Genomic DNA, 24,336 nt, shown 5'->3' with positions numbered 1-24,336 from the left:
ATTAATAACAATACCAAAAATAAACAATTGAAAAGGAAAGGGTTTTTTTACACCATTTGTCACTCATGTTCAACACAAAAACTAAAAAAATGACTTATAAAAAAAATTTTGGAAACATATTACAATGAATGTTTCAAATTTTCGATAAGTCAAGAAAGTAAGAAATAAATTAGTTTCAAAAGAATTTCTTAGCAAATTTAAAATTAAAAAATATCTGAATTCTAAAATAAATGTCAAATCTTGTACAAAACTTAGCATGAATAGATGTTAGGAAAATGATAATAATTGTTAATTTTTGTTCATCTAAATTTGGAATTCTTTTCCTCATTTTTAACTGGAAGTTTAGTGAGAAATTCCGCTGTAATTTTTTAATATGAACAAAAAATATTTAATCACGATTTTAAATGTAAACTACTGATTACTGAATAAGAAATGAATTTTGAACAGAATTTATTCAATGTTTGATGTTTTAATTTAATTTTATAAAAAGAAGAATATATTTATAATTATTTTAAAAGTGCCAGTTATAGAAGCCAGAAATAAAACCTTTAATAAAGTGAAATCCTCCATGTTCAACTCCACTGACAAAGAAATGTTAGAAAATGAGTAATTATGTGAATGATAAAAACTGATAAACAATTAAAAATAATGAGTTCAAAACTTTTGTTATTAACACTGCGTATTAAAATTTATTTTGAAAGTTGCTACTTAGAACAATTTTTCAAACTTTTTAGATTAATTTAAAAATCATGATCGATCCAAAAATATGATTTCATATAAAAAATATTAATAAAAAGTTTTTAAAGTTTCAATCGCAGGTTTTTAAGCTTTGAATTACAAGCTCTGAGTATTTTGTCTCTTTTGATTAAAATATTGGGTCCTGAAAGAACAGAAGGTTGAAATTATGTTTTTTTTTATTTAAAATTTGGAGTTCAAGGCTTATGGTTGAAGAACACGAAAATTTAGAATTTAAAAACAAGGAAACAATTGTTAAAAATATGTCTTAAAAATTTAAAAAGTTTGATTTAAAAAAAAATCCGGCAAGTTGATAATAAAATTGAAAAAAAAAACTGTAAAATAAAATTCGGTAGATTTATTTAAAAAAATGAAAAAAACAGTATGGAAATAAAAAAGATTAGTTTTTAAAAAAATTTCAGGAAGAGTTTTTTCAATAAACATGTTTCATCATAACCATTTTGGTGCTTATTTTTTCAATAATTGATTTGGTAAATAGTGTCCTCAACTAGAAATTTTGTCAAATTCGGCCATTTAGTTTTGGTAATAAAGAGTTTATTACTAGTAAAATTGATAGATAACTGATTATGGAAAAATGTCATTACAAGTATTTTTGACATCACAGCAGAAAGTGTAAAAAAAACTTGATTCTATTTAAAGCTCATTAATTCATATAAAACTTTTATTTCTAAATAATATGTTTTTGATTTGAGTTTTTGTAAAAAGAAAGTGCAGAAACTTCTCTAAAGATTTTAAATTATTTTCATTTCAATAACAAACCCACCGTACGAGGACAGGTGTGCTCTGATATGTCTAACCTCACTCGAAAAGCGGCGCGTCGAACTGCAGCAAGGTTTTATATTCGACACATTGACCACCCGTATTGACTGTGCTTACATTTATGTACCAACGAGAACACTTCGACAATGTCAGTTTCTTTCAATTTCTCACCACCGTACTGCCTATGGCCAAAACCACCCTATTGACAAGTGTTGTGAACTTTTTAATTTAGTGTATAATTTGTTTAATTTTAATATGTGCAAACGTCGTTTTAAAATAGGCTTAAGAAGAATTTCTTAGTTTTTAAGTCATCAGTCTGTACGGTAATTAAACCAAAGACGAAATAAATAATATTAAATATAAAAGCTGATAGAAATATTGCATACATATTTAGATTCGGGGAACCCAAATTAGTTGAAATTACCGTTTAAATTCATTGCACCTAAAAAAAATGTAATTTTTGTGGCCTTGTGTAAATTTTTACAACCCTTTTTTTAAGTATTTAGAAGAACAAAAAACACGAAATAAAATTGAGTCTGAAATTGTTTTTTAAAGAATATTTCATATCATCATAACATTTGTTATGACATAAAAGATTTTTTTCACAAAAAAAAATGGTTCGTTTCAATCTCAATCTTAGTTACACTTCTTAATAAAAACCCATTCTAGCTAAAGACGAGATAGATTTTGGATATCAAGTTTTGAGTTCCAATACAAAAGGTTGATTGAACTAAAAACTAGAATCTACAATCAAAGTTAGTTTCAATTCACGAACGTCAAATAATGTCGTAGATCGAAATGTCTCAAGCCAAGGGTGATACATGCCGAAATTCCGCCGGAGGCGAAAAAAATTTCTGACTGACTGATCAAGTAATTTACCGTTACTACCATCAATATTAACACGCGCAATTCAAATTACTTTTTCATTGGTTTATTATCGGTGAAAAAAGTGACTTTTGGTGATAAAAGTGACCATTTTTCGGAAAATAGTGACTTTAGTGACCAAATGATGAAAAAAGTGACTTTTTAGTGACTGACCCAAAAAAAGTGACCAAGTCACTAAAAAGTGACTCGCTACCAGCCCTGTGATTCTGAGTTCTGAGACTACATTATATACACTCAGGTTCTTAACTTATCAGAAAGGCGGTAGAACATATCTACGACCTGAAACTGTATCAACGGCCCCAAAAACGTTCTTTAATCCCTTTGCTAGCTTCAGCCATGTCATCTGTCAGACTTAAGTACCTACTGTCACGTCAAGAGCACAACACGATCCTTAGTCGTCACGTCGCTGACCTGCTTCTTTAAAGACTTTTCCAGTTTTCCGGAGCTTGCCCTTCATAATCTCTCAAGATTTAATATTGTGCGAAGTTCTGGAGAGTTTGCCAATGGATTTCGAAAGTGACTAGTCTAGACGCTGTGGTAGCCTAGAAGCCCTTTCTAATCCTACTGCTGTTCAAGCTGGCTTATTTTATTGTATGTTGGCCTTTTTTTGAACGATTTTACCATATGGTTTACCATACGTTCGAATCCATACTGCTTTGAGACCAAACCGGATTATCAACGACCTTGCCCAATTGTTTTATTTACCTACATTGACACAATATTTCATCATTGTCCTATCCTCAATTACGATTTTGTTCGAAGTTGATACCTCTTCTGGCAGATCATTGACCCTACTTGCTCCGTGAGAGTCTCTGGTTGAGCTAGACTTGGTCAATAGAGAATTTTTAGATTCTAGAATTTCTAGATTTTAGAATTTTTAGATTAATTCCTTCATTTAATTTAACATTCCAGTTCATCCTCATCTTCTCCAATTATATCAATCTTTCTTCTCCAATTTCAGATATTCCACACGCTCAAGGCGCCAATCGACAAGTACTACGCCACTACTCTTCTGGGGGTAGCGGAACTGCTCGGAACTTTGTTCTGCGTGGGTTTGGTGCACTTTAGCGGCAAACGGCCGCTCGTCTTTATATCCACCATCGGATGTGCCGTGTGTATCTTTGCCGTAGCCAGCTATTCACAGTTTCTCAACGCCATCCCCGGCACTACCGTTAGCAATGTGGTGGCCAATGTTTCGGCGATAAAGGCCGAAATACAGGTTCTGCCGTTGAATCATTCGGACAGGGTTATGCAAATTCCAACCATGCTGGCAAACGCAAGCCTCCAGTTTAACGCTACATCTGCAAATTCTTCCGAAGAAATAGGTTTGGACGACCCCAATGCACCGCAATACGACGATCAAAGTTTTACGCCGTACTTCTTGAATGGATCCTATGATGATACGTTAAACACCAGCATAATCTATGGGGAATACGTAAAATCGGCCATACCGCGGGATGTATTTGTACAAATACCTCACTCGGATCAGAACAAGTATCTATGGCTTCCATTGACACTGCTGCTGGGAAGTGCTTTCCTTACCCACATGGGTATACGGTTGATACCCTGGATGTTGATAGGAGAGCTGTACAACCCCACAATTCGTAGCGGTGCGTCGGGTATATCTGGTGGTGTTGGATACATTTTCGGCTTCCTAGCCAACAAATTGTTCCTCAAAATGTTAGCTACGTTCACATTACCTGGAACGTACTACATCTACTCTGCAATAACCATCATCGGTGCAATAATTCTCTACAAAACCCTTCCGGAAACGGAAGGTAAATCTTTGATAGACATCGAACAGTATTTCGTTTCCGAACGAAAAAAGTCCATTCACTTTGAACTCGAGTCAGCCGAACCCCCGAAACCTAAACCACGTGGCTATGCGACGGCCTTCGCACCTCCACCTCCACTACCGCCGCGGTCTCATCCTTTGAAGGATGACATAGGGAGGATCAGAAAAATATCCCAACAGTTCGGACGCCGCGAATCGGCCAGTTCTCCGTCCCGTAAGGTTTCCGAAGCATCCATGAAGTCCAATGGGGACAATCGGAAAATTTCCACCACCTCCTCGAAAGGTTCGGTCCACAACTTTACCCTCAATTCCTCGCGACCTAGTCAAAGCTCCAACGAATATTATAGGAAAATATCCGCGAGCAAAATGCCCCCACCCCTGCCACCAATCCACGGCTCACCAGACCGTACCAGGAAAATCCACAGTCCCCAGTCGAAAACAATAACAATTACCAAACCACCCAATGAGGTCTCACAAAACCCATCAGAACCTCAAAATTATCGAAAAATATCGGACTCGCACAAAACGACTGCGACCAACAGCAACATTCCGGTACTGAAAGTGGCCCCCCATCGGGAAACACCACCGCAACCGACCGTACAAAGCCGAAAACCAAAACCCCAAAGCATGGAGAAATTCGATGTCAACACGTGGGATAGTAATTTGAAATTTGAGGAACTGTTGCGAAAACGAGACCGCCCCCATCATAGCACGAGGTCAACGGCGGTCAACAGCAGCGGCGGCAGTCAGCATGATTTGAAGCGCGATGAGGACGCACATCTGCTGGCAGTCGGTCGGAGTCGCCACAGGCAAAATTCCGGTAGCCTGAATCTGCTCACGGAAATCGGTGGCGGAGGTCTCGACAACCGAGCGTACGCTCACAGCCGCGTAGATCTTCATGAAACGCAAATGTGATGAACGTTGGCTCAGTTTAGTGTAGGTAGAAAAGCTTTAATAGATCGCTGTAAAAATATTTCTGTAATTTTTATTGGTTCTACTTCGAAAGCCTTATGAATTGCATATTATGAAGATTCCAAGTACCTAGGAAATTACTGTTTAAAAAAAAAATAGATACCATTGAATTCCAAAAAGATATGAAATCTGTTTACAATTTAAATGTAAATTCATTCCCTTCCGCTAGTTCTGACTGTGAAATCCAGTTGGCGCTGCATGCCATGTAGCTTCTCTGAAACTCATTTAGGCAACAATGTGGTTTTTGGTTGTTCAGGAAAAAGGTGATTACATATTTGAAATAGTTTTTCGTTAATTTTAATAGATAAAAATAATTGCAACAGCTGGTTAGTAATTCTTTCTTTCAGTAAGGTTGGGATGTCATCGGTTTCAATGACAAGGACAGCATATAATATGCAGTGCAAATTATATTTCTATAAGTATAGATAATGTGAATTTTTAACCACACAGAATTTTATATTGTTTCATTGATTATAGGGTGATACTTCTAGTATGTATTATGATGTCCCATTGATTTCAAGTATTGATTAATATTTTGTTATGTCAGTACGATAGTTTTATGATTGGGCCGCACAGGCTATATGTATATGTATTATGCAAAGAACGAATTATAGATATCATCAAATACCTCATATTTTCACCAATCATCTTCATCATCATAGGTGTAGTTTTCCGGTGGCATGAAAAAGCTATCCTGGCCGCCACCGAAACCAATGGGCGGCGCCAATACCTCCGACCAGGCTCAAGCGGTCGAAGACGAAGGTCCACCGGCACCGGAGGATGCTGCCGGGCCAGATGCGGAGGAACCGCCGGACGAAGAAGCGGGTGCTGGTGCCGTTGCTGCGGAAGCCGAATTGGGCGAAGGAAGTGACTGCAGGAGTTCGTCCATCCATCCATCCGGGTTTTCAATTTCACCTAGCAGACCTGTTGTTCAAAAAAGAAATATTTTTTTAATTAAGCGAAACTGTTGCACTAAAAACGTTTCAACATTTACCAGCAACATCACAAAATTCACCGAACGAAGTACAAGGTACGTATTCATCAGTAAATGTTTCCAACGTGCCATCAGCATGCTTCAGCATGGCTTCATCATTCCGACGGATGTAGTCGAACAGCGATATAGGCCAGTCCTCGTCCTTGGGAGTGGTTACGGAACGGAAGAAGTTCTTGTAGATCAAATCTACCATTCCCCACATCAAAAGATATGGTTTGTAGACGGTGTAATCTTTCTGAGCACGATCATTTGGCGCTATAAATTTGCAGATAGAATTCGGACTACAGCTGCGAGCGTGGCCAACGCTTATCAGTCGTTTTAGGTGAGCCAACTTGTTGCGATCCCAAATGCCTGGGGTGTGCAAAGCCAGGGACATTGTTATCAAGTAGAGCGGTCCGTCTGCTTCGTATGCACACTCGAGCCAGCGATCCGATGGTTTGTGTCCAATGTAAGCAGTCAGTGTCATCTCTTCGCGGGAATACGAACGCGATGACAGTAGTGTGTAAAGACTGTAGAACAGCAAGTAGGGAACTAGGTGCATATTAGATTGAGGACCTCCACCTCCGGCGTCCTCGTGGAAACTTTTCTCTTGGGCGAAACGCATCAGCAGCAGCTTGAGATCATGAATCGAACTGCTAAACGTTATCTCACAGCGCTGAGTAGATTCTTGCATATAATTATTGTGGCGAGCCATGCAGGATGAGAATGAGGACTCGGTAACATCGGGACCAAACAGAGGCAACAATCCATTACAACGTGTATTAGCGTTTTGCAGGGAAGCACTTTCCCATTCGTCACGGCTTCTGGCCAACCGAATAGCCGACATGTGGCAATCGATGTGTACAACATTAAAATGTGTTACCGTTGTATAGCCCACCGTTTTCTTTTGCTTGATTTCAAATTCCTCAACATTCGCACGTTTCGTGAAGGTGTATATGCCAAGAACTTTGTTGGGCTGACAAGCGTAACCTTCTCGACAAATGAAGCACGCCAAACCAGTCTCCTCACGAAGTTTTTCAATTTGGGACAAAATAGCTCCTTTAGCGGTAACTTGACCTTTTTCATTGGTACGCATACCCAGGGCATCGAGCTGCTTCTCACGAGTAGCCATGGCAAGACGTTTCTTCTCTGCCCGAGTAAAGTCCCGAACTTCTTGTACACGTTTCGCCGTAGACGGTTCGGTACAGAGCGCTTCCAGCAGGTTTTCAGCTAACGATCCTACATGTTCATCACTGGAGACTTGTTCCAAACGATGAATGATAGGGATTATGTCTTTAGCTACAGCAAACTGGGTTGCTTCATGTTTCGTGGCTAAACCAGTCAAAAATCGGAGAATATATTTCAATGAAGCTCTGGATATAAACTCTTTCAATTCATCGGAATCTGTTCGCAGCAAAGTTGGTTTTACGCAAGGCGCGTGTCCTTTGATGTATTCTAGAGCTTTGTCTACTATACCGAGGCTCATTATGTAGTCTTTGAGTATGCCACCGATGGAATTATGTTCGATACCGGTAGTCAACACACAAAACAGTTCCATTTTAAACTCATCTTCGGCAGAACGATCCGCATCGAATTTGTTGAAATCAAATACCTCTTTGAAATGCTCACACAAGAGTGCCATTTTGATATCGTTTCCATAAACCAGCGCAGCAAGAACTCGAATCAAATGACGCAGGACTGAGGGACTATTTCTAACGTTTGCACAGTTTGTGCATGACAGCAGAGCCTGCACATACTCCGGACCTCCGAAAGTTAATGAAAATTGCAAGAACGAATCAAGAGTATCGGAGGCTGCCTTTGAAAGTATTGTTTCCATTATTTCTAGCAGTTGTTCAGTAACGGCCGATTGCTGGGCATCATTTTCACTTTGCAAACATAACTGAAGAACTTTCAGTAATGTGTTAATAGCCCCTAGTTCGGGTTGACACAAAACTTCTTGACATCTCCGAACTTTCACACTCAGCAAAAACAGTTTCAACAATACTTGTAATAATGTTCGTGCCTTCGCCACATTTTGGAGACTTCCAATTCTGTCAAGCATAACCTTCAATCCTCCACAATCTGCCAAAACGTTGGCCATTCGATAAAGTTGTTCGTTATCCACTTCTTCCTGACTTTTCGCATTTAGAGTTTCTATAAATTCTTCTGTAGCATCTCCAAGCAAACCACGCATACGATAAACGATTCTCATAGCATCTCGTTCACCGCCCTCCTGCAGCCAAACCTTTTTATACACCTCTTTTACTGGTAAATCCAAGCTTATAATTTTGTTATGCACCAGGAGTTCCATGCCGTTATCGTCATCAAGCAATGCAACCAACTCACAATCGATACAAATCTTGTTTTTAACATCTCGCATCAACGGACCCAATCCGGCCTCATTTGATGGATAGGGGTTGCCCAACATGCGACCTTGCAAGAAGTCTTCCTGTTGAGGATCCTTCTCCAACGTAAGGAAAAATTCACCAACATCATTCTCTTCTGGATGAATTATTGAACACAATCGTTCAAACATAAATACAGGTGTCTTGACGTCGGCCGTTGGCATCTTACGCACGGTGTCAATACAAACCGCCATGAATGCAGCTGTTTCTTCCTCTGTTCCCGTGGTCATCTCCTCCAACATTTCTAGTAACTTCTCCTGTGCATCATCGATTAATCTGGTACGTTGCACTACCAATTTTCTCAAGTTCAAATAACCTTGTAGTACAGATCCCAACAACTTGCCCTTGAAGGCCTTACGGATCGGGGGGTTATCCAAAAACATAGCCATCAACTCAACGAGTTGTCGCAAGGCATATCCCTGCGCCAAATCTGATGAAAGCGTCGTCTCTTCGAGGCGATGAATTTTCTCAATTTCAATGGTTAGTAAATCAGCAATTAACGACAGAACTCCCTTCAGAGCCAGATATTGTCGCCAGGGTGTTTCATCGGCCAGAATTCGATACAGAGCTATAAATTCTCCGCTGGCTTCACCACTTTCTCCGATGTATTTGAGGAAACTGGTTAACAAGTCTAAAATTTCACGTTTTCTCTCAGGGGTTCGACTAAGAGAAGTAACTAGAGCACAAGCCAATTGTCTTCCAAGTCGCGAGTTTGTGTTGAAGAGTACCGGTTGGAGCCAAGCCGCCGTCAACTCTAACGGGATTGCATCTACACCCTTACTTAATACTCTTTGTCGCCATCGTTTGCCATATTTTTCGATAAGATAAGCATTCCTGAATTGGTTTCGTTTTTGCTCCAAAGCAGACCGGAAGGTGCTTAAGGATAATTGTCCTACACTGGAAGCAGCTTCAGCTACTGCCAACTGAATGGCACTATCCTCGGCTCTTGGTGTTGCAGTACCAGTAATTGGGGGCATCCGAGCTTTCCATGAAGCAAACGAGTGCTGTGGATCACCAGAAATCCATTTTTCATAGCTCACAGTAAGACCTTCAGTTGGTTGAACGGTGCACAGCTCTTGAGTGGTCAGGTCCTTGTTAGTTCGGCTAATCGGCATCGGTGGGCTCATCAACGATTGTACTATTCGTAGACATGGTTGTATGACGGCAACAGCCGGTCCACGAGCATCTCTGTTGAAAGTGAAAAAAATAAATTTGCAAGACGAAATTAATAAAAGTCTTAAAAAACCCACCTCGAAGCCTGCAGGAACAATTCGATGACTGCTTTGAGCTTGAGTTCCCAGCAGGTATCATCTTGGGCTGTCATCGCCTCCAACAGTGCCATCTCGTGACGAACCGCTGAGTCCAAATTAGCAAGTGGAACCGTTCCACACAAAGCCATTCGAACGCGGTCTTGCAACAGATTACACAAATCCAACGTAGCATCCGGTAAATCTCTGGTCAACAGACAGAGCAGCTGACGAACTTCGTCCTGTATTTGATTTGTTCCTCGACGTAGATTGTTAACTGCTAGCTCTTGCACCAATCCTTGGCTGCATAATCCTACCCGGCAGGGCATATTTGATGCCATAGCCCGCAAAAGCGTCAAGCATTGCTCGGTAGAAGCTAGGGCACATCCGTAGCATTTGTTCATGGGAATCACCAGATTATCCGGTAGCGCACCTCCTAAAGAAATAGATGAACATCCAGGAGAATCCATTTGACTGCGATCATAGGCTACCAGTTCCCTGTTTAGAAAGAAAAAACTTTATAGTAAATTTACCCTTAATATTTGAAATAAATGTTTAACTTACTTTCTGCAAGCTTGAACTTTTTGTATTATTTTGCTCAACTCCTCAAAGGTCGATTTGGATTCCACGCAATATTTTTGTGCCAATAGTTGAATGACCTTGTTAACCTGTGATGAACCGACGACTGCGCCAATCAAGGTTTCATCTAATGTACGATCAAGTTTGTGTTCGGCGACCTTCTGCACCAATAATTCCAGAATTTGCTTATTATTTTGTAACGTCTTGTATGACCGATCAGCTTTCTCTAAAGAAGCGTGTATGGTTTGAACTGTTTTTGTGCGATCTTCTGCCGATTCAATAGGATCCACAGCACAACAAGCACGGCCAAAGATACTGTAGTCAAATTTAGCATATTTGCAGAAACCGCAAGAGTGACATAGGAACGGATCCTTTTCGTCGTAATTAATGGCCCGACATTTGTGGCACTGGAAAACATTTTCTCCACAGTTTCCGCATACACCTGGATTGGCTGCCACCACAGCACTGCATCGGGGACACTGCAGATTTTCGCTGGAACCGCTCACTGTTTCGTAGAAGTCAGCATACTCTATCATCAAATTGCAAGCAGTTATCGGTAGTGAAAAATCAATTTTGATATCTGTTTGACCCGACTGCAGGGTAACTTTACGTGCTTTATGCCACATCGCGGGACGATTCTTGAGTTCAACCACAGCTTGGACCGTTCGGTTGTTGTAGTAAATATTAATGGTTCGTACCATTTTTGTACGTTTCAGATCCGCTATGCGAAGGATGATCTTCGAAATTGTGTGACTCTGGACTAACTTGACAATTGTAGTTGTTGTGGTGAATTTGGAATCGACCTTCACCGTTGACAGTTTGATGTTGGAATATGGAACTTCGGGATTGTTACAAACAAGGCAGGGTTCTGACTCGAGATAAAAACCTTCCAATTCCAATACGTGACCCAGAGATGTGTAGATTGGAGCGTTCGGGTGTTTGTGAAGCAATTCGTTTTGTTGTCGAAGAACTGATACAGCTTGGGCGGTGTAATCTGGAAGTTTGTCACTCAATGATTTGGTATTGAGAGTGAGGAAACCCAAAAGATCAACGAATTGGGCAGTTCTTTTACCGTAGGCCGGCAGCAATGGCCATAGACCCCAAAGACATTGAAGTAACAACTCTTTATTAGCTTCGTTGCTGTTCTCGTAGAAAGCGTAGACCAAACTATGTGCTTGCCAACGAATTGCAGTGGAGTTTGTTTCTAGAAGGAAACTTCGAATGAATTTGGTCAGATTGTGAAATGGAACCTGAGTGAAGATTTGCAATACAAGAGCAATACACTGAGCGGCATCAAATTTAGATTCAGCCGCCGTATCAGATTCCTCGGACTTGTCCCGGTCTTTGCGATCTTTCATAACAGAAATCTTTATGCTCGAAGCAGCAGCAGCAGCATGATCTACCTGTTGTTTGATTCCTTGGGTGTTGCAAATTGCGGACTGTAGAAGTTGAAGTATAATGGACGAAACGCCCTCCTCCAAATGACAGCAGCTTATGTTCAAAAGCGATGGAAGAATGTCTGGATTTCGCACGCAGAAACGTTGCCAATTACCGGTACGGATCGAAGCTATTTCTTGACATGCTCGGAAGTGTTCGGTGAGCTCAACCAATGCATCGTAACTGAGTAATGAATTCGTGGTGCCACTGGAAGCTATTGCGGACATTTGAGGAGCACTTCCACCTTCATAGCATTTTTTGACCGCTTTCATGTGGGTGTCTAAAGAATGCAAATCGCGTAGTTGTCGATACTTTTCCTTATTTCCACAAATGTACAGCAAAAGTTTTCGAACTTGCCGACGTAGAACTTGCGACTGCATGTACATCATATATTCGCATAAGGTGTTGGTCATATACTCGCAAAGGGAATGATACCAATCGTGGGATGATGGATGACCCGAGGATAATTTAAGAACTTGATACGGTAAACGGACGGCCATTTCGGTTAGCACTTGCGGATACAGCTCAAACACATCAGTACAACCTTTCACGTATTGACGCGCAAAGAACGGTTGCAAATCAGGTGACAGTCCATATAGAGTTGGCTTCAAAAGATTATTGGTTGGAGTTCCACCAGGTGTGGTAATAACAGGGCCCGTAACTGTGTTGGTCGTAGTAGTTGCCGATAGCGTCTCTTCGGTGTTGGCAACGTTTTTCCAGTGCGGCAGAAAAGATTCCATTATCATCAAGCAGTACGGAATAGCGTTGTTTTTCATCAAAGCATTTGCAGTAGCTTGAGCAACAAATGTTGCGTTGTCCAGTACTGCTTGGCTAACTGCAGAAGATGACGGTCCTGCTCCTGTGGATCCAGAAGACGATGAAGATTTGGATTTTACTTTGCCCATCAATACACCAACCAATCGCAGCACTATCAACTGAACTTCGGTTTTCGATGAGCGATTCGACATTTGATAGATCTTGGTGCTTGGAATCTCTAATCTATCGATCAAAGCTTGTAATAAACGATTCATTACTTGTTGATCGGCTTCCTGACTGCCGTCTAAATCAGATGTCAACATTAGAATAACTTGCATGAACGGTATACACTGAGCACCGGTTACATTATCCAGTGTTGCGAAGTTTTCCACTAATTTGTTCAAAATTGAATAACGGAGAATATGAAGTTTGCAAGCATTTTCTCCGCCATTATCTTCAGTTTCCGGCGGAGCCACGGGTTGTGGTGCAATGTGATCGACGCCAGAAGTTCTCGGTGGAGATGGATTTGGTTGTTCATCGTAAGTCGAGCTTCTACCAGAAGTACCACCAATGCTTTCAACACCACTGCATCCACTTTCTGATCCACCACTTCCACTACCAGCATGCTCACCAGCGGGGGAGGTCCTCAAAGTCGATCCTTCAGTTGCTACATTGGAAATTTCATCATCGTCTGAACCCCCGCCAGAAGCATTGGATTCAACGTTGAAAGACGAACCTCCGGCAATTGCAGCTGGCAGTCCTTGAGCTTGATTGCGATTCCGTCCTTGATACTGAGCAATGCTCTGCTGTAAGGCAGCAAGATCTGTTTCATTGTCCTGCAGACTTAATGCGATGGCAATCTCCATGATTGTCTCATCGTCTGCGTCTGGGGTTTCCAACAGATGTGGGAATCCAACACCAAGTAGAGCTTCTAGTGAAGCCAGCGCTTGATTTCCACTTCCAGACGGTTCCAATCCCAATGATTCGATAGCATCAACTTCCTGCATTGCACTGGCAAAATCATCATTAGATGCAACGCCACCAACAGCCATAGAACCACCGGAAGCTATCGAACTACCAACTGCTCCAACCGATGAAGATGCCGATGGAGCTACACTTGTGGATCCCGAAGGACCAGCAACTATCGATGCAACCGTTGATGGAGTTGGTGTAGAGCACACTGGCGGGCTTTCAATCAGCACCTTACGACGACGAATTTTGGGACGTAGTAATCTCACCATAGCTTGTTTCGCGCTGTGGCTAATAATTGGTGCTGAATCCAATAACAATTCTACGAAGAATTTTGTCATCGGTTCAATCATTTCACTGTCGGACAGAGCAAAAGCGTAAATTATTTCAATCAAGGAATAAACAACGGCTTCCACGTGTGATAAACCCTGCTTGACGATAGCCAACGGTTCCTCGAAGGCAGGTGTGATCTTGAATAACTCCTTTGTAAGATCCATTAATTGTTGTAGAATTGGGAATTGGTTTTCTGAGCAAATTTTGGTTAATGCTTGAGGTCTTTGAATGGCAATTCCACGGGTCATCAACACTACACGGTAGAAAGCTTCTGGATCAATGTTTCTGTAATCTCTAGTTTCTGACATCCTCTTCAACTGGGCATTGATATCGGACAATATTTCCTTATCTTTGTAAGAATGGTAAGAAGTCTTATTTGAGTGACATGTAATCAGCACATTTCGCGCATCTTGTTGTACAAGATTCGTCGTCGGATATAAAATTAGCGATGTGGCAACATCAATAGCAGTTTGCTTACAATTCTCTTCGCTATTTGGTCCTCCAAGCAAGGATATACCACTATCCAACACTTGCAGCATCGTTGAAACCATTTTATCAAGCGGAGTCAACATGGACCCTGGACTTCCCGATCCGTCTCCGTTTTCTCCGTTGTTCATTGAGCCCGTCATCTGACCTGGTGTTTGGGTTGCAGAATTGATCGATGATGATCCAGCTTCTTCAGATTCTTCTGGCCAACCGAATACATCCTTTGTTTTTCCGTAAATTTTGATACTATCCAAAATGGTAATGTTCTCAGGGTCTTGTGAAGGTCCGAACAGAATGCTCAATTTTTTATCACTCTGCAAACTTTCCTCACGAGTCAACGGCACATCAAACCACCGTGCACGGGTTGCGACAGTCGGAATAACTCGACCTAGAATAGTGATGTTTTGAGGCGCCTTGCTAACGTCCTGGGAACCGATCGAAATACGCACTCCTGAAAATCAAATGAAGATTATTGGTTTGACTGAAGCAGATTAATCAAGTGCATCTGCAATAATTTATGTAGACTTGAATGACACTTACCAGTGATGACCATATTCGGTTCGTTATTGATGACATCCAGGGTAAATCCGTTAGCACGGGTTGAAGTTACATACAATCCGGTGGAATTAAGTCTATGTTTCAAATGTTGGGTGTTGTAAATCTGCAGCAGATCGTTGCCACCGTATTCGACGTCGTTCATCAGAGTGCAATGTTCGAAAAAGTCGATCGCGAAGGTAGGTGCTGAATTGGCCCCGTTCTTACTACTTGGCTGGCTGGTACTCTGCTTGTTCGCCTTTTTAGATTTGCGTGATTTGGAATAAACACCCGATTGGAATAAATTACCAATGGGTTGAATCTCTGGCGATAACCAGTAGCCTGTGTTTTCTGGATGAGCGGCATAAATACGAAGGCTGCCATCTTCGCAAAGCAGTATTAAAGTTGTCTTTTCCACGCCAGACACGGAGTGGCGGATTGCAACCATGTCCATTATTTTCGCCTTGGCATTTTGGGCTTTGATTTCTTGAGCCGCATAACCATCAGGCTTGATCATAAAGATAACAGGATTATTAAGATTTTGCATCATCGCGCAGATCAAACCTGGATGACCGGGAATTTCGGTCCATTGACAAAGCGGTTGTGTCGTTGATTTCGAAAACACCTTGGAAGCAGGATTCGAGATAAGGTTGATAACACATTTAACTCCTTGATTGACATTAGATAACGGAGCCATAAAATTACGTCCAGCAACATAACTGAAAAATAGCATTTGCAATACATGTGAATAGTAGATTGACACTCCGCCTCCTAGAATTTGCCCATTGTCGTCGGTTATTGATGGATGGTCTAATTCAAGGGTGCTTGTAACGTAGAAGGGGCCGTGCTTTGCAAGACTTTCGTCACTTAGTGGTTGACTGTAAATATAACCGTGTGAAGACATGATCAGCATGTAATAGGTATCGTCCTGATAGACGAATGAGCAATCTCGGATTTTGCCGCTGGGTACCAGGAAAAAGTATTGTGGACTGTAACTGTCCTCTGCCAAGTCGTAGATCTTAACGAAATCCGCAGTTACTAAGGCAAGTTTTGTTTGCGAACAGGGCAGCCAAATCGCACGTTTGATAAAGTTACCAGTTTCAAGTTGTGGCGTAAGGACGATGTGTTCGTTAGTCGCACCTGTACTGGTAAACGTTAGGACATGGCATTCTTTGAGGCCACAGACGGCAAGGAAATCTTCGTTTGCAGGATTAGAAGCCAAGGACAATACAGTACAAGGAATTGGAGCTGAAGCCAATCTTGTAAGAGTCAGTTTCTTCTTTGCAGCATCCGCTTGCTTCAGCAGGGCAGATAGTTGTAAAATGGTGACTTTTCCTTTCTCATGTGAAACAGCCAACTGTTGACGTTTTCCGTGTGGAGAAGCTAAACAGCAGAGTGCTACTCGCCTCACCAAATTCGAAGATAACAGTTGTTTGATTGTTTGTCCCTGTTCTCCAGAGAAGTTCATTCGTACATTTTCAAATGCTCCTTCCTGTGATCCAAGTGTTGCAACCATGATCTGTTCGCTAAACGAGTATGATTTTTCTGGTTGATGAAGTCGTTCCAATGCACTCCGTGCACGTAAGTGACAACCAACAGTGGAATATTTAGCACAATGATCTTTGATAGCTGGCATAAACGAGTTAAAAAAGTTCAAAATGCAGCGAATAACTGTCTTCCACTGATCCGGATTGCTCAAACAATCTTTAGAGCTTTCGATTATTTTAGCCAGCAGTTGTTCTTTCTCCGACATTTGACCTGTTCCTTGATTGAGTTGACTTGTTGGACTGGATGCACGACGACGTAATGAGCTTGTTAACATAACAGATTCTGATTCAGCAGATCTTGGCAAAGAATTTCCCAAGATAGAATCTTCTCCGGAATTACTTCTTCTTGATAACGCTTGACATGATCCATCTTCTTTAGCTCCACAATCGCAGAAAAAGTTGCCATATTTAGCGTAGCTGATGTCGTGATTTTTGTGACAAACTCGGGCACAAACTGAACAAACGCCAACTCCATCCACCATTTTACATGTATGACAATAATACCAGTGTTGATTCATAAAATCCTTTTGAGTTATCGAGAAGGTACACAGCTTGTTGCTAAGACTATCTTCATCAGAATCTTCAACAGCGCTGTCTTCATCATCACCACCCAAGTCATCCAGAATATCTTCAGCATCCAGCGGCGATTCCTCGTCCCATGGTGGATTCATTGAGCGACTGCCTGAAGCTCCCAGGCCAAGTAGCAGATCACTCATGTATTTCAAAATAGCTGTAACATTTTCCAATTGAACTGCTGCTTTGGCTCCACTCTTTCCAGCTCTTCCTTCAACAACTTGATTTTTGGATATTTCCAACCAATCTACGGCGGCACTGAACAACAAAGCATGGCCACGGCCCTTTCCAGCATCAGCCAGAGTTATCATGACCTGCAAAAGATCTGCAAATTCAATGGCTTCCTGGGCTGGACATAACAGATTATGACCGATCTGAATCAAGGCTTGAAACAATGCCTCCGAAATAGACGGCGCAATACAATTCTCTGATACGATATATTTCACCAATGATTGGAGTAGTTTTCCATTTTTCTCCAAAGCTTCATCAACAGCTTCATTTCCGGTGCGACTGTTTTCTCGATACCATGGCATCGCCGCCATACATTCATAATCTATATCCATGGCGTCAGGATCAGCTCCAACGGATGCGTTGTTTCCGGTGTTGTTGTCTGATGTCGCTGATACGGCCAGCTGATCTGTAATGCTTGGTATCGCTGAAACCGTAGCCATATTTGTCGGTGTAGGAACATTGCTTGATGCATTGGATCCACCACCCGTTGTCAAACTAGCGCCCCGGGGACCAAGCAGTATATGACTGAGCCAGTTCTTAAGTTTTCCAGAGTCAGCGTTTGCCAATTCGCCAATGCAGAAGCACACCTCCTCGACGTCAAACTGTGCATCAAGCTTTTCGGATGCGGACAACAATTTTTCGAAAAACTGCAACACTTTGGTTGAGTATTTTTGGGATAGGTTGGTTCCGGTGAAAGATAGCAGAATCTGCACCAAGTTTCCTATGAAAAATAAATCACGTTTAATCCATTTTCAGTAATACCTGAAAAATATTTTTCTTACCTTTTTTACTCTCGTAGAAAAATTCTCGCATAGCTTTCAACCCAATAGTCTTGTCGAGCATATTTTCCCAGAACTTGATAATATTATGAAGCACGGTTTCTTCGACGTTTATTGTTTGGCCATGAGCCGACAGCTCGGTATACTCAATCAAAAAGCGATAACTGTGTCGTAGAATGTTGGAGTACGCCAATAGTTGATAGGTTTCAGAATTACTGTCACCCCCAAGAAGCGACTCTAAGCACTTGTTTACAACATCGTATAAATACTCTGCCCGCAGATCAAAGATCATCGGGATGAGGATTTCCTTAAGGTCTTCATCCAACTGCTTGTCGTCGTAGTTTGGTAGCATGTAGTAGATCAAGTTAATGCACGACTTCAGTGCGTGTTTCAATGATAGTAAAATTGAGTAGCTCAGATGCTTGGAAGTCTCGGTGAGATGTCCCTCAATAACTGTTAGCGTATGAACTTCAACAGGGAATGAACCGCTGGTAAAATTGTCCTCCAGAATAGACAGATTTTTACGCCATTCAACCGAGATAACATCTTTGTCTTGACCAACGATTAGTCCGAGCAATTGCGTTGACAGTTCTTGGCAAATTGTATTTTTTGATCCACAGATCCCAATCAAGGGTTCAATCAGTGTCGGTGGAATTTGGCCACTCAAGTTATTCAACATGGTTTTGTAGGTTGTTTCTTTAACTATTCCTAACACTTCCATCAATTTAGCCATCAAATTTTTAGTTAATTCATTGCGAGATGACGATTTTATCGCATCCAATGCGGATCCTGTAGAAGTGGAAATATCTTGAGTACTTATCACACCCTGACCAATTGTACCAGCGTTGGCTTCATTTCCGCCGGTTGAACAGTTCGAGTTTGTGCTACTGCTGGAACTATTGCTACTGGTGCTACTATTGCTGCTGGTACTGCTACTTGATGAACTGCTACTGTTGTTGTTGGATTTGGTTTTAATGTTTACGCCTTCTTTTTCGGCCCAACAGATGGCATACAAATGGGACACTAAACTATCCAACAGTATGATTTTGGAAAGCCGTGGTTGATCTGGTTGAAAGTTCGAGGCAAACGATTCTAATCCAAGCATAGTCAATTTCAAGCTATATTTCACATCAGAAACGTGGTCTGTAAGACGATTCCATAGAGCTTCTGCGGATTGCGTATACATACCCTGGAATCAGAAAATTATATAAATATAACAATTCAAGTGGTTACGTTATTTTTTTTTTTCAAACCACATACCTGTTTAACCAAACTATTGACAATAAGATAGTGTGAATGGGTAATTGGATGTAGGCAACGAATCGACCACAATAAGGAATGCAGGTTCGGTGTCTTCTCCTGCATCAGAGACTCAACGTGCTGAGTGGATGGCGGTAAGCCCAGCAATAGTTTCCAGCACAGACTAAAACAGTAATGAACAGCACACAGTGTTTGGAAAGGAATTTTGGCCAAGCACATATCCGTAATGCTGAGAATATCGATGAGAGCATCAATCAGCCACGGGTATTTGAGCTTATCCGGAGTACAAAGAATGAAATTCCATGCCAGACCATCCAGTTTGAACTCCTGCTGAATCTTGGTGTCAACAGTGGTCAGAGAATAGAATTTTGGCTTTACACCACCGATGCTAAATTCGTTAGCCAATTTACGATGTTTATCTTCAATATCTTTGCGACAAAACGACATCATCTTGGTCTTGTAATTCAGTAGGTCACTTATTTTCTGTTCGGAATCCAATGTGAAAACACTGAATAAATTCCAGCGGACTTGTTCTAGCAGGACGTTTGGAGGGTTATAAAGATGTTTCATCAAATACTCCAAGAACAATAGCAATCGCGATAAGAGCATTATCTGATGGTCTCGCAGAGGTTTTTCCGGAGTAACGGATCGGCACACCTCGGAACAGCGAATAACGCCACCAGCAGTCAGGAGCAGTATCGACTTTTTCTGCATTAAATTAAGCGAATGAAACAGGAAAAGCAGCAGTTGAGCGTGTTCCACATTAAGATCTTCTATTTCCGATTCGCTTGGAATGGGTTGGTTTGAGCATACACCCTCGACGAGAGTGTTGACGAGACGATGCCAAACCGACAGACATGCAGCCTCTTTTTCTTGGGATGGTTTTAGCAGGAGAATTTGAACCAGTACAGCCAAAGTTCTGGAATAGACTTGCAACGGCCAAATGTTGGAATCTTGGGTCCACGGTGACACGCCCAAGTGTAGCAAAAGCGCAGATTGTAGTGATTCGTTAAGCAAAGAGTTCGATATCAAATTATGTAAGTAACGTCCAACGGAGCCGGAAAACTTGACCATTGCGTTCTGCCATTGTAAACAGCCCGAGTTTTCAGGATCGCCACGTGCCGAGTCCCGATCTAGATCACGCAAGATATTTGCCAAAAGGACCATTTGTTGTTCGGTGAGGCCAGTCTTAGCATATCGATTCAAGTAGATGTGTTGTCCTCCCAGAGAAGCGTCGAAGAAATTGAATATCAGAGAACTCAGATTAAGATACTCGTGGGGCTCGTCTTTGGCAGATACTAGATTACCACCATGACGTTTTTCATCTTTTTTATCTTGTTCTTGTGATTCAGTCATTTCCTCGTTAGCCTCGGGAGACAAAGTTTCTTTGAACCATAGACCCAAATAGCTATCGCTGTCTTCTTCTTCTGGTTCGCTGCCTTCCGAGCAGGAAAAGGTGTCATTGTAGTAAGTCGTAGAGTCACTGTAACTCATCGGTTCGCCTTCGTTGGTGGTTTTCGTATTAATCCGACGCAAAGTACATGCCTTCCGGTAGCTCACTGTTGCCAAGAAGGTCATCAATTGCTGTAGTGTTGCGCTGTTTAGAACTCGGACAACTCGTTGTATCGATGAATATTGACCCAAGATGTCGAATCCAGCCGATTCAATGCTGCTGTATTCTTCATCATCGGTGCGGGAATCAATTTTGAGATCGTCGATAAGTTCCGTCAGCAGTGTGATACTATGGCGAGCAATAGCAGCGCTCAATACGCCAAACCCTTGTTGCAACTTGAAAAGGTTCACTCTTAATGCTGGTGTTGGGGTAGTCGACGCCAACTGCGGAACATCCAAAGTTTTCAAAGGACTTCTTCCTTTCAAGCTTTCTTCCGATGTTTTGACGGTTGCCGTTTGTTGAACACTAGCGCCACTGGGATTTCCTGAGGCACCCATTGTTCCTTGGATGCCGGAAATCAACAACCAAGCGCCAATGCATACATGATTCTGATAGATATGGGCTCGTGTAGATCCCTTCAAAATGCTTCCTATTTTTCCGTAAATTTCCAGAGCCCGGTCCACGATAATCCGAGCGAAATCCTCCTCATCATCAGTTTCTTTTTGAATCTGAGCATCAGAACTTTGCTGTTCCTTCGGTTGCAGCTGGGTAGCGGAAGCGTTCTTTTGAGAACCACTAGCAGCCATTGCCAAAACACTGTTTGCCGTTGATGTTAGAACCGCACAATACAGCGCAGACATTGCACTCTGTGACAGCAATTGAATTTTAGACGGGCTCAAAGGATCGACGATCGGCAGTGAGACCGCTAGCAGTAAGTTGGAAATATCCGCTTCAATTTGAGCCAAATTGTTTTTGAGAGCGCTGGATTCCGATGTTGTGATGGGTAGATATAAGGGTTTTCCCTGAACGGTGCATTCTTCGTACTTTGCACGGTACTTGGCCAACGTTGTCAGTGAATTTGCACACCACTGGAGAATCTTGTCTCCGCCGTTGGTTGCTTGCAAACACTGGATGTTGGCCTTCACAAATAATTCCTAAGAAACAGGAGCGATATTTGAAATAAAAATGGCTGGAAAACACGAAAACACATTCACAAACACTTACCGTGCAGTCGATTTGTTCTTCACTAAGCGCGGCAAATGTGAAGACACCAGTTCCGAGCGGCGTCGTTAGTTGTTGCAAAATCACCGTGGACAAATCGGACCGGGAACGTTTCATCTCGCTTTTCGGACTGTCCTTTTCAGAGCCACTACCGGAGGAATTGGCCCCAACGGCAGACGATGCTCCACCACCGCCGACGGGAAGTGACTTGCTGTGTATCTCCGGATACTTGAGGAACTTCAAACCGGACGACGAAATGATAGACGAAGTTCCGGTAGGTGTTTGTTCCGAATCTTTGCGCCCTTCACAGAGCACATGCAGAGCCATGAGCAGGATGCTTGGTTTGTGCGAAGCCTGTCCATCCAAGTGTTGTAGGATGTACCGTATGAGAACTGTGCCCGCTTCGCAGAATTGGGGAAGTTGTGTCTGGGATACTGCACGATCAGGAATGGCAAGATGTTTATGGATTTTATATTTACGTTTTCAATGATATAGTTAAAATTATTATATCAAATCATTTAAATATTCGCAGCTTACAAAAATATGAATTTTTATCTATCAGATTTTTTCCTGGAAAGGATCTCAGGAAAGTGTTGTTTGGTTCAGTTTTTTTCTTGTTAATTTTTCATGAAGTATGTACATGGTCTTAATCTTAAGAATATGAAGGGAGAAAGTTGCAACTTGCAAAAAGTTGGAATAACTAAACGCACCCCACTACGGTTTCAAGTTTTTTTTCTATAATAAACTTTCAATTACAACAATCGGTAGTAGTTTTGTTCCAAAATTTACAATGTGTGATAAATCATAAACAAAAGGTAAAATTTCTATTAGGGACGAATGCCTCCTGTGGAGTTAAAATCCCTTCAAAAAAAAAATAAAATCTCTATTGTCGGAAACAAATCGCGATTCTTCTGACCGTCATTGTTTTTTTTTCCTTTCACTTCTTCGTCGCATTTTACTATCTCTCGGTTTGCAGAAAATCCAACATGGATGAAAAATCGATAGCAAAACGAAAAGGTGAGATAAATACTTACGGGACGTGACCTGATTGGTGAGATATTCCGCTGCCAACACGACAAAGCTGTCGAAAAATCGCTTGTGGGTAGGGTCATGATCGAGGATTTCATTTTCGCTGGAAAAATATGATAAAACGTTGCGGATCAGTAATCAAAAGCACCTACGACAATGATTGCGCAAAAATGTCTCCCGGAAGACATGGAGCTGCCACAATATGGGGGGGCCCCATCGATGAGTCGCCATTGTTGCGAAATGGGGGAGCAGGTTTTTCAAAGCTATTTTCGACCCGAAAAAACATGTTATTGGGAAGATAAACTAGCCACTTACCTTTGAATGATGGTTTTCACTAGATTTAGAACGTCATTTTTGCTCACATTTTCCGATGAACTAGCCAAAAGGGGTTTTAAAATTGCAGCCCAATCTACGCCTCCCGAATGTGCAGCCATCTTGATTTTCTTTAAGAAAATTTTTTCGCTGCAGTGCTGCTAGCGATGTTTACAGGGCAAGCTTTTTCCCCTAAAATGGTCGATTTTTGTGATGATGAAAACGCCTTCAAACAGAGACGACAGTGGTTGAAATTAAAAATTTAGGTCGTTAAAAATAGTGAAAGTGCTATGTGAAGTGTTTTTGATTAATTCAAGGGGTAGGAAGGCAACAATGAGATTGCTTTATTTCCGAAATTAAAACTGTTCCGTAAAAAATAAATTCGATCGGAATCACTGGAAAAAGTTTAGACACTGAAACAATTTCTAGGATAAATTTTACTAAATAAATCATTTGGAAATGAAAAAGAAAACAAATTTGGGGCAACCGAAACAAACGACAAAAACTGTAAATTCAAATTATTTCAGAAACATAAATTAGTTATAGTAAATTTTTAAGCTGAATCAGAAATTCTAAATGATTTGAAATCAATATTTTGGAAAAAAATAATCGTTAATTTTTGGTATCTCTCTTTTAACAATATGCTTTATAAACTAGCGCAAACGGGAAATTTCAAAGTCGTCTTTTTTTTTCATAAAACAAAATTTTAAATCTGTTAAGCAAAATTTTGAGAAATCGCACTAACTTTACAAAGATGAAAACTTTCTCAACACCGGAAAAAATGACTCGAGAATTTAACGCGGTGCATGCATTTTCCGAGCGGTTTGTTTACATTTTTCCGAGTTTGACAGCCGAACGCGAACAGCTGACCGGTGTTCGGCAGTTTGTTTACCGGTGCCGATCAGCTGTTTTTGTTTTGATAGCGTCGCGACGTCAACGACGCCAAAACAACCAATCAGCTGTCTGGTGGCGTTGTTTTTAAACTTTTTTTTGGATGCGCGCACGTGTTTTTTGCGATGATTTTTTTATTGCGATGATTTTTTTTCTTAATTTTTGGTATGAGGTAATCTTTTAAGGAATTCGTTCTCGTATGACTTTACAGTTA

General features: G+C 41.3%; 2 protein-coding genes across 3 annotated transcripts in view; one reads left to right on the top strand and one right to left on the bottom strand.

Moving 5' to 3' along the window:
* LOC129756270 (uncharacterized) overlaps positions 1 to 5,168 on the top strand; it is a 35,010-nt gene extending 29,842 nt beyond the window's left edge. For both annotated transcript variants that reach the window (XM_055753091.1, XM_055753092.1), the window contains exon 4: positions 3,362 to 5,168. In XM_055753091.1, the coding sequence (XP_055609066.1) occupies positions 3,362 to 5,110 (1,749 nt within the window). In that variant the 3' untranslated portion in view covers positions 5,111 to 5,168. The remainder of the gene's footprint in view (positions 1 to 3,361) is intronic.
* Positions 5,169 to 5,556: 388 nt separating this feature from the next.
* Positions 5,557 to 23,354, bottom strand: LOC129758128 (protein purity of essence). Its single transcript, XM_055755582.1, has 10 exons — positions 23,235 to 23,354; positions 22,925 to 23,022; positions 21,894 to 22,324; positions 19,277 to 21,823; positions 18,020 to 19,205; positions 14,893 to 17,958; positions 10,357 to 14,803; positions 9,796 to 10,290; positions 6,162 to 9,733; positions 5,557 to 6,091 (listed from the first exon to the last, which is right to left on the bottom strand). The coding sequence occupies exons 1-10, from the start codon at positions 23,351 to 23,353 to the stop codon at positions 5,910 to 5,912; spliced, it is 16,143 nt and encodes a 5,380-aa protein (XP_055611557.1). The 5' UTR covers position 23,354; the 3' UTR covers positions 5,557 to 5,909.
* Positions 23,355 to 24,336: the final 982 nt, after the last annotated feature.

Source organism: Uranotaenia lowii, chromosome 3 (assembly GCF_029784155.1).
Source record: "Uranotaenia lowii strain MFRU-FL chromosome 3, ASM2978415v1, whole genome shotgun sequence".
In the NCBI taxonomy this organism is placed as follows: Eukaryota; Metazoa; Arthropoda; class Insecta; order Diptera; family Culicidae; genus Uranotaenia; species Uranotaenia lowii.
Note: the sequence above shows the minus strand (reverse complement) of the source record. Positions and strands in the feature narration are given on the sequence as shown.

Coding starts and splice junctions, on each gene's coding strand:
- LOC129758128 (XM_055755582.1), bottom strand. CDS start 23,353: ATGGCTGCACATTCGGGAGGCGTAGATTGGGCTGCAATTTTAAAACCC. Junction 17,959..18,019: donor TTTCTACGAGAGTAAAAAAG/GTAAGAAAAATA, acceptor TATTTTTCATAG/GAAACTTGGTGCAGATTCTG. Junction 9,734..9,795: donor TTGTTCCTGCAGGCTTCGAG/GTGGGTTTTTTA, acceptor CACTTTCAACAG/AGATGCTCGTGGACCGGCTG.